At 37.4% G+C, this 12,958-nt stretch overlaps 1 protein-coding gene across 8 annotated transcripts in view; it reads right to left on the reverse strand.

Moving 5' to 3' along the window:
- Positions 1 to 12,958, reverse strand: part of DCAF6 (DDB1 and CUL4 associated factor 6) — a 76,058-nt gene that overhangs the window by 11,717 nt on the left and 51,383 nt on the right. For 5 of the 8 annotated variants that reach the window (XM_068180490.1, XM_068180489.1, XM_068180484.1 and 2 more), the window contains 5 exons: positions 11,819 to 11,924; positions 9,365 to 9,480; positions 8,499 to 8,582; positions 8,022 to 8,343; positions 3,233 to 3,274 (listed from right to left, as the gene is read on the reverse strand). In XM_068180490.1, coding sequence (XP_068036591.1) covers positions 3,233 to 3,274; positions 8,022 to 8,343; positions 8,499 to 8,582; positions 9,365 to 9,480; positions 11,819 to 11,924 — 670 coding nt within the window. The remainder of the gene's footprint in view (positions 1 to 3,232; positions 3,275 to 8,021; positions 8,344 to 8,498; positions 8,583 to 9,364; positions 9,481 to 11,818; positions 11,925 to 12,958) is intronic. The other 3 variants (XM_068180491.1, XM_068180486.1, XM_068180485.1) reach the window with 2 other exon arrangements.

Genomic DNA, 12,958 nt, shown 5'->3' on the forward strand with positions numbered 1-12,958 from the left:
TGTCTTTCAACTAAATGGAGCTCTGGATTTAACCTCCTCATTTGGGGCCTCATTTTAAAAGACAGGAATGGATTTCTATTTAGTTCTTGTGAAGTCAATGATCACCTTCACCAGGGAGAAGGCAGCCAAGCACACACAATTGTCATACTGGGATCGAACCCTGGAGAAAGCAAGAACATGGCAGAGGCAAGCCTGCTCCAGAAAATTTAAATATGAGCAAAATTTAGTGACATTTCAGAACAAAGAACATTACACGGAAAAGCCTTCTCTCTGAGAGGTATTACTTATTGATAACTACAGATTTTCTATAATTTTTTTTTAAATCATACACACACAAGAATTTTAAAATCTGCCATAGCTGTTTTCATTTGTATTTGTGATGAGCAATTCCTGCCTTTGCCAACACAAACACAGAAGCAAGCAGCCTCATCACTTGGAGCATCAGTGGGCACAGAAGTGAGCTGTGCAATTTGAACTGTTCTGAGGTCAGCTTGAGCTGAGCCTGGCTGAGAGCTGCTGCTTCCCTTCCAAACTGCTCTTCCAAGCACAAAATATCAGACAATGGAATTTATGCACATTGTGTCAGCACTCCTCAGGCAGCCCCATCAATGGGTACAGTTCTAGGAAGTATTCACAGAGCACTGCTTTTTCCCTTAAGATCAGCCAGGTTTGAAGACCTCAAAGTTAATTGCTGTAATTAATTATCAAAAGTCCATTTAAATTAAGCCTGAGATGAATGGAATAGGGATTCAGAAGTGAAGCCATATTTTTTTAGTTAAACATAGGTACAAGATAGGCAAACAAAAAAACAAACCCACAAAAAACCTGTGATGCAAACTGATCCACAGCTATGTATCATAAATGGAGAGAAATGGAAAATATGTATACACACAAGTTAAATCTTAAAATACAAAGTCGTCACATTGGGTGTTTTCTGTATATTTAGAAATTCTGAAGTGTAATGAGCATTTTTTAAAAAACATGAATCTCTACAATTTGCACAATTAAATACTTGGTTTGTTTGTTAAAGGACAATAATGTAGTGGCTGCCATAAAACTCATCTGGTACCTGAGATAACCCTGCTTCTTCCAAACACCAGCCTGGTAATGGTCAGTCTCCTGAGCTCAGCTGGGTGCAGAGCTCACATCTCCCTTCTTCCTTGCTCAATCCTTCTTGTCTCAGCTCTGCACCGAGTATTGAGCTCAGTATTATTGATTCCTTCAGTACTGAGGGTTTTTGTCATTTCTCAAGTTCCCAAATGTACTCACACACAGACAAACATGGTCTCTTTTTCACAGTAGAGCTTTGGGCTGGAAGGGACCTTAAAGATCATCCCCCAAGCCCCTGCCAGGGGTAGAGACATCTTCCACTGGACTAGTGCTGAGGACCACAAATCCTGATTCCTTCTCTTGAGCTCTCTGATGTTAACATCTTAATTTTTTATCCACTCTTGTTGCCATTTTCTCCTTTGAACTGTTTCCCTACCCAAAATAATTGCAGAGAACCTAAGGCTTATAACCATTGACTCAGATCTTATTTCTCCAGTGCCTTATGGTCATTTGGGCAATGCTCCCATGCACATGGTGGGATTCCTGGGGGTGTCCAATTGAGTTGGACTCAGTTGTGGGTCTCTTCCAACTCAGGGCATTCTGTGATTCTGATATTATTTGTGTCTGTATCTAAACCACTGCAGCAAACCTTGTTCCAGGTCTGTAATTTCTTCATTGATCCTGTAAAGGAATCCACATGCCAGCTACCACTGATCTGCCCAAGAATTCCAAAGGCTTGTCTTAACCATCATATTAAAATAGAGTCCTTGACTAAATGCCAACATTTGAGTATATTTCTGATATTGATTACTTCCTTTAGGAGCCTCTGAACCTGTGGAAGAGATTTACTGCTGCTGTCAAATTTCAAGCATTTAGACAGCTCAACACTAAAGGCAAAACCATCCTGTTAACAGCACACTGACACTACCCCTAAAGCCCAAGTTATTTCACTGTTGATCACACAAAACCAAATGTTTACTGTAATGCCCTCCTAGGTAATTTTCCAGCTTTCAAACACAGTCAATGTTTAAACTATTCTCAGTTACAAAACAGTTTAAAATTTTCACCTGATATGCTGATGAATGATGATGAAAAGCAGAGAAAAAAGACTGATAAAACATTCCATGCTGAATGCATCATTTATTTTATATTAAATTTAGAGCAATATGAAACTAATATTCCCCTGGGCTGTGCTGAAGAGCTAAAGAATTCCTTGGTAAGCACGCTGAATATAGCTATTGTAAAATTTCAAGTACAAACAGCGAAGATTCCTGAACCTCTAAGAAAGCTGACAAGTTAAACCCAGGTATTCCAATTGCAGCTAAGATGAAAATATAAGACAAAGAAATACAGATCTGCACTATTTTCCTGGAAGCACTTAAAACACAGGACTCACGCTAAGTCTTTTAAGGAACCTCATCCTGCACCTTTGCCTTTTCAGCCACAGAAAGCCAAGATGTTCATTTTCATCACTGTACACCTTTGGGCCATTTCCCCTCTAGATGGCCTCTGGCTGAAATCACAGCAGAGAGTTTCTCCCTCTTACAGCATGTGGCCAAACACAATTACCCAAATTGCCTTATATGTTCTCACAACTGCTTCCTCAAGTATTTCAATGAAGAATATGAGATCAAGTGATTTTTTAAATTTAATTTCACTGAAAGCAATATTGTGTAAAATTTAGCATCTATCTTTCTAAACATGTATTACCCAATATAGCTCTAATAATCATGCTTAGTTCCATAACCTTGTTCAGGCAAAAAAATATAAATGGGTTTTGATCCATGTAGTCTTATATTTTTGTCCAGAACTGGATGTTCTCTACTACCAGACAAAGCAAGTCAGCAGTAGCCCATGCAAATAGAACTCGTTCCTCAGCAGCTCAATTAAAAAAAATAAAAGGAATGTTTATTTTCACAAGCTACACACTTTTCAAATTCCATTAATTTCTATGGCACACGATAAAAATGTTAATAGGTTGTAAAATGTATACACTGCCATTTCTTTTCAATTTCCATGCAACACATGCAGCTAAATATAACTCAAGCAATATGCTCTGTAATTCATAACATTTGAAGTACAGCAATTCTTAAAATGCCAGTTAGATATGAAAAACAAGAACCTGATAAATCCAATATATGGCAATAAAAAGGAGGAGGGGAGGAATAAAATAATTAATTACCTCATTATTCTATCACCTATCGCTGTTCCTCTGATATTATATCTAGTAAAGGGAATAACAACTGAAGTCATTCACAAATGCTGGGTACCATGTTTTTCAAAGGTTAGCATCTCTTACAAAATGTGCTCTATGAATTCCAACTGAGAAGGCTCCTTCCCAGTGTATGAGTCAGTACATGAGACTACTTGCATTTCAGCAAAAATAGTATTCAGATTATGTAACAGTACACAAAGTAAAGTTATAAAATGCAGTAATTCTTCATAGATCACAGCACCTGTATCATCGTTTCCATTTTACATTCTTATTTCTTTAGATTTTAACCTACTAAGTTAAAGCTAGTTGTAGCTTTTTCCAGGCTTAGCCTCCACCCCCAGATCAAGTTGAAAGTCCAAACAAAATTAAGTCAGTCATTAAGTAGGATATCAGCCCTCAGAGAGCTGTTTTGACTAATTTGTGAAAATTAAGATCAATCCATTAAAAATTGCACTCTCTGTCTATGAAGAACATTTTGCACAGATTTTTTTTTCACCTCCCACAGATTACAAGGTACAATCCTCTGTTTGAACTAAACTTGCTGGACCAGAAAAGTTTTAAAGAAGAAATGTCCTTGCATACATCCAGACTGAAAGACCTGAACAAGTTCTCTTATTTGTGAGAGAAGGCACCTTTTCCTGGTGATTCCCTAAAATGCACAGAAGGTTATTTATTCTGGTGAGTATCTAGCTAAACTGCTCTGCTGTACAGAAGAGATTTTTTTTTAATTTTAAAATATTCTGTGTACTTCCTTGTCCAATTTGTTAAAAAGAGCATGCACTGACTAGCCCAACAACATGAAAAAATGAAATAACTGCTTAGCTTCTTTTAGTCACTTGTGAAGACCATTCCTACAGTGATACTCAGTGGCTACAGAAATGCTGCTGGAAAAAGTCAGATGTCACATTCTCAATTATTTCTTCTGAAGAAATGTTCTTCTGTGTCAAAACTCTTCCTAGCTGACTCCTAGCCAACATGCAGCTGACTTACCCAATCAAGCAAAGGACTGTGGTATTTCTCCACAATTTGCTGCTACTATTTAAAGTCTTTTTCAAAATACTAAGCTGGCGAGAAACCACCTATCCTCATTATGTTTTGAGATTTATAAGTATCCACAATATAAGATTGTGTCCCTTGTATCTATTCTTAGATTATTTGAGAAAAAGATCAAACCCTCAGCTTGAAAACATTACAACTTGAATCTGTACCCAAATAATATTCAAATAATGAAAGCCTTGTACAATTATATTTGCAAAATATAATTTATTCATAAATAAATTTTATTTCATAAATTTGAATTTTATTTCATAAATCTGAAATCTACATCCATCTTAGTAAAAATAAGGTGAGATGCAGGAGGTAGTTCTCAATTTATTTAGAACTCTGTTTAACAGAGCTATCAGAAGGGTATTTCTGCCACTTTTTTTTCTTAAGAGGAAGCTACAGATCATGATTTCAGAGTGCAGAATCAGAAATCTACCACTCTTTTTCAGTGGAGAAAGCTGTACTTCACAGTGGGAAAATGACTCAGACAGATTCCTTTATCTGAATTTCTCCACCTGTATTCTGCTCAGTGCAAACAGCAGCTATTTGGTTTTTAAGAAAACATAGCCTAAAGAAAAAGAAATTGATTGTAGACAAAGCCAGTAATGCTACATATTGGAAAAGGCTTATTAGTCAAACAGTTTTTGCATTCTGTCTCAGAAGGCTACAACAGCCTTTTTTAAAATTTTTTGTCCTATAGAAAAATGAAACTTTTTTTCTTCATTACATAAAATATGTTCACAAAAGGCAGATTATTGCAGGCTAGTCTCTCTTCTTCAGGGAAAAAAAAAAAAAAAAAAAAAAAAGAACCAAAAAACCACAACACAACCAAACCCAGAAAAAAAAAGACCAAAGCAGGTCCCCTTAAGTATTCTACAGAGAAAAAAAATCTATTCTATTACTCAGATATTAATGCCATTAATTATCTTATAAGATGACACCTTGGAAATTGAAGTATTAGATAAACTTGAAAAAATGAGATTTAGTAAAGGAATTGTTAGGTAACACAATTTACTGAGTGAGGAGAGAGAAAAGAAGCCTACCGAAAGCATCCTGGAGGAGTGAAGCCCCAGACTTGCAGGCAATTTTGTGCCATGTATTGCTACTGGTCCTTGAGAAGGGTGTAGGAATGGAATCATGCAGCACATTGAGGGTGGGGAACTTACTAACAGAGGGGATTGTAGGGCCTTGAGAAAAAGAAAATCAGCAGGATAAAATTGAGTTACACACCTCTGAGCTTCCTTCTGGTGAAAGGGAACACTCATTAATTAGGAATGACAAAGTGGGGAAGAGTGCAGGGTGCAGGGCTTGTGTCTGACCACGAGCCCCCACTGCAACAGCAACAGGCAAGAGAGGAGGAGGACTCAGCTCCAGCTCATTGTGCTTAAAAAATCCTCTCTAGACCAGGAGTAACAACCACAGAATTACTCCAGCAAAACCCAAACAGTGCAGGGGGCCGGGCTACCACATTCAGGCAAAAAGCGAAACATGAAGAGGAGACAGAAACCAGCATGATGGCAGGAAACCCATGAGTTTTTACTGCTAAGAGTGAGAAAAAGCTTGGCACTCAGTCTAAGGAGACAAAACCTGAAAATGGACAGGATGGACATCATTCAATGATGAGCACTGGGTGTGAAAAATTATTTCAATCAAAACAGAATGTTAACACAGAACAAAGTGACCAATTTTAGTTCATGTATACCCAAGGTAGCAGCAATGCTTTCAGTTAGCTTTCTACTTGTTAAGGGACATTGGGGATTTTATATAAATTTGATCAGTTTGTGAAAGGGATTTTAGGCTATAAAAACTGCCATGGTACTACTAGAGAGAACTTCCAGTTCCTTTCACTCGAATATGAGATATAAATACTAAGAGGGCTTAGAGCTGTAGCTTTTAGAACCATCAGTGTCTGCTTCCTTTCTGGAAATCCAAATTCCTTTGAGCACACACAGGATGTCTTACTTTTCCTTAGTATCTCAGAGTCCATTTGGAAACTCCTGAAACCTGAAGAATAGGAGGGAATGTAACGCTCAGCAGCTAAACTAGAACACTTCACTGCTTTCACACACACAAAAGCAGAACAAAATGATCTGGTCAGGCATTAAACCTGAGCAATGAAAGCCTGCAGGAAATCCTAAACGAACACTGAATACGAAGCAACTTTTTTTCAGATTTTATTTGGGGGAGAATAAGGGAGCAGGGGACTGCATAAAGGATTTTAATGGTATCATTCATTTAGCTGAATGATCTTTCCTAGGTGATAAATTTAAACTGTTACAGGAAAAAAAATCTCACTGCACAGAGAGGAAAGAAAGCATGTCAGATAAACTGTAACTTCATTTAGGATGTCCCCACTAGTGGGAAATGGTAACAGCTGCATGATACCTGGAAGTGTAATTCTTATCACATTACTACAGAAACTATTACATGGTAGAGACAACATGGTGCATGAAGAGAAGCTATGAATCCTGCTTGAAAATGGAGATGGGATTAAAATTGCAGGGCTTTTCACAGCTTGCTCTTCAATCACTGGATCATAATGAACATTGGCTCTCCAGGGGAAAATATTTCTGCCATTCCATAACTGCCTATAAATACTTAGTACTGCATAGAAAGTTAATGGGTTGAGACAGAATCTGTGTATATTGGCTTCTTCATAAAAACTGTCATTTAGTGAGCTGAATTACTTGTGCTTTGTAATAAACAACCACTGACTCTTCTTTTTGCCACTACTGACAATGTGCTGGCTCGTGATTTCTATTTTAACTGCAAATTATTCAAAACCTTTTCTAGAAACAACTATTACATTTTTCCTGATTTCCTAATGAATACATATTGTAAATTCCGGTGAAGAATTTGCATTGCTAGCATAAGAAATTAATAGCACTGTCTTTGAACAGGAGTAAAGCAAAGGTAGGTGACACAAGGTTAAATTACATCTAAAGCTAGTAAAAAAGGTATTATATGAAGTCTAACAACAGAAATGTTGCTTAAATAATTTAATGGTTTTGAAATTAGTGAACAAAAGTATTAAACCAACAAAAGCAAATTGAGGGTTCAGTTTACTGAATGATCAAATGAGTATGTACAGCTCTTCATACAAAAAAAGCACAAAGCTTACTAAATGCATCTTTTATTCATGGTAACAGCTAGCAGTCTACCTTTTTTTACTGACATACACAGTAATATTTAATAACCAACAAAAAGAAAAGGATTAGTTTCTCTTTCAGAGAAAAAGAAGAATGAAAAATTGAACATATCAATTTTAATATATGTACTACAAACACACCATTGCTGCACAAGAGCAGTTAAAAGCTCTTGCTTTGCCAGAATAAGAACAACTAAGGTACAGCTGAAAGAAAATGTACGTCCCTGTACCCAAATGAATGAACTTTCTATACTACTTATGACTAGAGGGAGAGTAATAAAAAATAAAATGCAAATATTTAGCACCGAGGTATTCAGCAGGCAAGAGATCAGCATAAACAGGCATTGGATCTGCAAGAGCCTTCCTGGCTTGCAGGGAAAATGCAGCTGTACCTATCTTACACACTGGCAAATTAGACTCAGCCATCAAGCTCAAAGAACAGCTTTAAGGATATGAGGCCTGAGTTTCTGGATCTTTCATTCAAAGAAATAAACAAGAAAAGAGAAAGGGAAAAAAAAAAAAGCAAGAAGCATTTTGCCGAGCAGAGACAGGTACTGCCCTCACCTGTGCCCAGGGCCTCCTCGATACCTGGCCCCCGGGATGAGGACGGGGTCGTCATCGCTGTCGTCGGTTTCCTGCAGGGCCGAGCTCCTGGAGGAGGCCTCCTCTGGGGCCACGAGCCTGAAGGATTCCAGCTGGGACTGAGGCTCCTTGCTCGCCAGCAGGGTGCTGGCAGTGGGCTCAGGGCTCTGACTGCAAATGTCTTGGTGTGCACCCTGTTCACAGGAGGCTTCTTCCTCTGCGTTCCCAGGGACAGCAGCAGCACCGGGGCCATTTTCTTCTGGTTGAATTCCAGAGTGCTCAGGAGCAGGTTTATCGGATACTGCTAAAAAGTAAATATTGGGGAAAATAAATAAGTCACACTATTAGTGATTATAGTCTATTTTAGAAATGGTCAGTGAAGTTAAATTATGCAAACTGAGTTAATTATTTCATTCTCTACTTCTTCCTATAACTATTTGAAAGAGTACAGGTACATACTTGCTTCTGTTGTCTCTACAACTTTATCTGCATTTTTCAGCTCTTCAGCACTTGCATCTTCCTTGAGAGATTCATCAGGAACCCCTAAATTAAGTAATTTAATGTTAAGCCACATGGTTTCAATTAGGTGCACATCTATAATGTAAGCAAGTCTAAATGACACCAGCACTCCTAGAAGAAACCAATCTAAGCAATCCACTCCAAAGCCAATGTCGCTACTGAAATCTCAGCTATCAGTCACATAAAATCAGTATATATAAACCTATCTAGGTGACCAGATCAACACACTAAGAAAAATGTAGCCATTTTTTGTTCCTTAATGTATTTAACAACCTATGCTATGAGAACTTTAGCAGCAAAAATAGCATTTATACTCTTGATACAGACACTTACTATTATCTCTGAAGACAAATGAAGTTATCAGTCTATTAAAAGGGATTTTTAAATATTTTTTTTAGTATTTCTCTGAAGCTAGTCATTTGACTTGACTGTCATTTTGGCAATGAACTGAGCAAGACAAACACATTTAATAAAACACAGTGAAAGCTTGAAAGAAATGTAACAAAATTCCAAGCACTCATTTACGACTGCAAAGTGCAATTATTCTATTTTTCTATACAAATCATGGCACAATATGCCCCTAAGAAGAATAATATTTCTAGAGCTAAAGACAAGGTAAGTTAATGTTTATATTTATTTGCAGCTATTTCAGGTTGGTGTCTTCTTTCCTAAAAAAATTCATGCTTTACTGTGGCTGTGTTCTGCCTTCATGTGCACATCTGAGACTCCCAGTGTGTACAATGGGAGTCAGGGACATAGGAGGGCAGAATTTTTGTCTTAGCATTAGAAATTCCAATGTTTCTTACTTGTTTCTTCCCCGTCAGGCCCCGATTCATCCAAAGCTTTTGTTTTTACAGAGTCTTCTTGGCCTTCAGTTTTGCAATGACTTCCACTCCCTCTAGAGCTTGAATTTGTGCTGCTCCTGGCAATGTAACATGGAAAAAGAAAATAATTTAGGATCATGTAATTACATAAATAAATAAATAAGATCATTGCAACAGCAAAACCTGCCCAACATTGTCTACCTCACTGCAGTAAAGTGAGAGCTCCTGGCAGCAGCTACAATCAATTCACAGCAATTTCAAAATGCTCTTTTATTGTGTCCATTGCCACTCATCCCACACAATTCCTCTGCATCACAGAACCCTGTTCTCTCCTTCCTATCTTTTTCGTTTGTGGGCATTGCTTTTCCAAATATTGTAAGAACTCCAAAGGATTTGCTTTATTTCACTATTTGCACACTTTTTAATGTATAAATATTCAGAGATCATCTTACTAGAGGTATGACAAGCTAACAACTGAGCACTAATAAATAATGTTGTCCCATTAAATTAAAAATTTTTATTCAGATAAAAGTCTCCAGGTCCTTCACCACTAATTATCATTCCTGTACCTTTTGAGGTATGGACTTTCAGTTCTCAAAGTTTTGTTATTTCTCAAGATTCACTGTAAGCTGATATTTGACATTTCCTCCCCATTCATGTTTAGATAATTATTGTGGGACACCAATTTCTCTTTACAATATGGAAAATGAGTCCTCTGGAAATATGTAAAATGCTGTCCTGAACGTCACTGAAATTCATGTATTTAGACTCTCTAGCAAAGACTTTTAGTAAATGAGGTCTTGTTGCTGAGCTTTCTTATCTGATGTGGCCTAAAACTCTGGCAAATCATTGGACAAAAGCAGAAAAAAAGGCAATTATAAGCATAATTCTCTATAATTTAGTCTCTTTACAAATATCTTCTGAGCTGTGTAAGTTATTATCAAATATTTTATATGATACATTGCTAGTAGCAGCACAGATTATTGTTAGTTGAGATTCTTGAGAATCCAGTCTAGACTTCAGAAATTTTGTCTTATGTTAAATCAGAGCTTTTACTCTTCTCGATGAGCAATATTCTGTGTATTCACTGCTGTACTGGATTTGGAAGCTGTAGGGAAATTTTTGTTAGCCCTTTCAGTATTTCTCCAAAATCCAGAATTTTCAGCATTGCTTCTGAATGGCCAGACAAGAAGGGTACTGCTAGACACCAGGTGGAGGATTTTTGCTACTTCTTGTCTCATCTCTCTATAAACCTAATCACAGCCTAAGCAGTAAAATATTTTTTTGACTCCTAGGAATCTACACTGTAGCTCAATGCTCAATTTACATGTCTTCCTCTATTTCATTTTCACAACTTCCAGTTCTCAGATTAGGGGGTTGCTATTTGTTCTCAACTACATCATTTTGTCCGATGGAATTGCATCCTGCTCCTGTTGCTCCACTCTTCAGCACAATGTTTTTAGTCAGCCTCTGAAGTGACAATAACTTGCAACTTTGTCCTACCGGAAAATGCTTCTTCCTCTCACTACCCACCACCAAACTCCATGGAAGTTGCTGACTAACTGCAGAATTAGGTAAAAGCATCATAGCCAAACTAATTTTTTTCAAAGTTTGCTGGATCTTGGAGGCAAGATCAGTGTTTCAAGTTTCCAAACTGTGAGCAAGGTGCATGTGTTGTGTCTAAAGCCACAGCACTTAAGAGTGGCTAAATGTGGCTGGGTTTTGTGGGTTTTTCCCCCCCTCGGTAACAATGAGCAAGCATTTCTCCTCACTGCCTCCTACAATAATTTTGAAAGCATAAGTTAGAGGAATAGAAATAAGATGAGCTAAAATAATGATGATGGTTGTTCTGGGAGATCCCAAGAGGCTCTACTGATAGACTTGAACACAAAGCCAAGTACACAAGGCCATTAGGCAGTGTGTGTTCCTTATTTGAAAATGATGTCACCACTGCAACACCTGAGCAGTCCACAAAGTTGCTATCTCAGCCTTATGCATTCATCAACACTCCTCAGACACAGAAATATTGATTTCAGTGTTTACAACTCAGGAACTGAGTCACAGAAAGAATCACTTGCAGAATACTACATGAGAAGTTTGTTAACCCCTGGACTACCATTCCATTCCTGTACTACCCTGCTTCATAATACCTTGATATTATGCCAGGGCTTGATGAAAATAGCATGTTTCAAGCCATGTTTGCACTATAGAGATTAACAGTAAGTACACAAAAAAGAAGTCTCTTGTATAAATTTCACGTTAAAGTACGTCTGTCTTATGTTCTGAATGCATTAAGGCTACAGCCATTTCAAATTGTGTAGATACACCTAAAAATAGACATAAACCACAGGAAAAATAATTTATAGCTATGCTAGACAAATGTTATTGATATGTGCTAATCATGAACTAGACAAAACCAAAATTACTTGTTCTTACCACTCATCAGTGAAGTCCAGTTTTATTGTGCTTGTAGTTGTTCCTTCTGTACTGTAGTGCAAACTTAAAACTGGTTCGCCTGTTCCTGTTCGTTGCTTATCAGTCTCTGTAAATATGGGGTTGATAAAGTTTGAACAGGCATTAGAAATGTACATAAAGTTGATATAATTCTGAAGATTAATTTAATTTTCAAATGTGGTAGTAACATATATAATGTCGGTTTAAGATCTCTTACAGCCCAAGCAAAAAGTTAAAAAGTTCCAGAGTAAACACACCAAATTTGCAATGCTTGAAAAATGGTCTAAAATTATATGTAATTATAAGAGCAAACAAAGGAGATGCTGTCCTTCAACATGCAAGTAAATAAAATTTCAGATAGATATGTGTACACAATATAATCATTAATAAGCAGATCCATTTTATAGTAAATATATTAATAGGATTATTTTTAAGTGGTATTCCGTCTTTTTGCCTTAGCAAATACACATGAAAAAAAGATTATGAGGTCCAGACATAATCAGCCTAGAAAAATCACCATCCTCTACTTTGTTGCCTACTTAGAACCCAGACGACTACCAGTACCCTTAGGCCTGCTGTAAATTGTCAGTCAGTTGTCATAAAAATACTCTAAATTCCTGTTTCGAGAGTTTTATGCTTAAAACCCTATTTTAAATGATGATAACTGCAAGCAGGAGGGAGCACTTGTAAAATGGGCTCACTCACAATGTCCAAAAGCAACAGAAGTGAATGGAACTAAAAACCACAGCATACTGGTCACTCCTCTGCTGCAGAGATGGTTCTAAGGATGTTAATGGGCTCCTTCAGAACAGAACTGCTCAATGACATCCATCCATCCCCTTTGAGTAAAGTTGATGGTCACCATCTATCCACAAATGGCAAGTTTGCCATCAGTCCTGAAGTTGGGCAATACTAAAAAGTTCATGGAAAGCAGCATCAGATGGAGCCTCGCTACAGAGGTGCCATTCTCTCAGAATTCAGAGGGAAGGTTTATTTAGTGCATTCAAATGGCCATTAAAAGCCTCTTGCAGTCTTGCTTTTCCTGACTACTGAGCCTTTTATCTCAGGATTATTTGGACAAAACCTTCTGTCCTTTCTTTAGTTTCTAGAATACAGAAATGG

This window comes from Anomalospiza imberbis, chromosome 2 (genome assembly GCF_031753505.1).
Source record: "Anomalospiza imberbis isolate Cuckoo-Finch-1a 21T00152 chromosome 2, ASM3175350v1, whole genome shotgun sequence".
NCBI classification, from domain to species: domain Eukaryota; kingdom Metazoa; phylum Chordata; class Aves; order Passeriformes; family Viduidae; genus Anomalospiza; species Anomalospiza imberbis.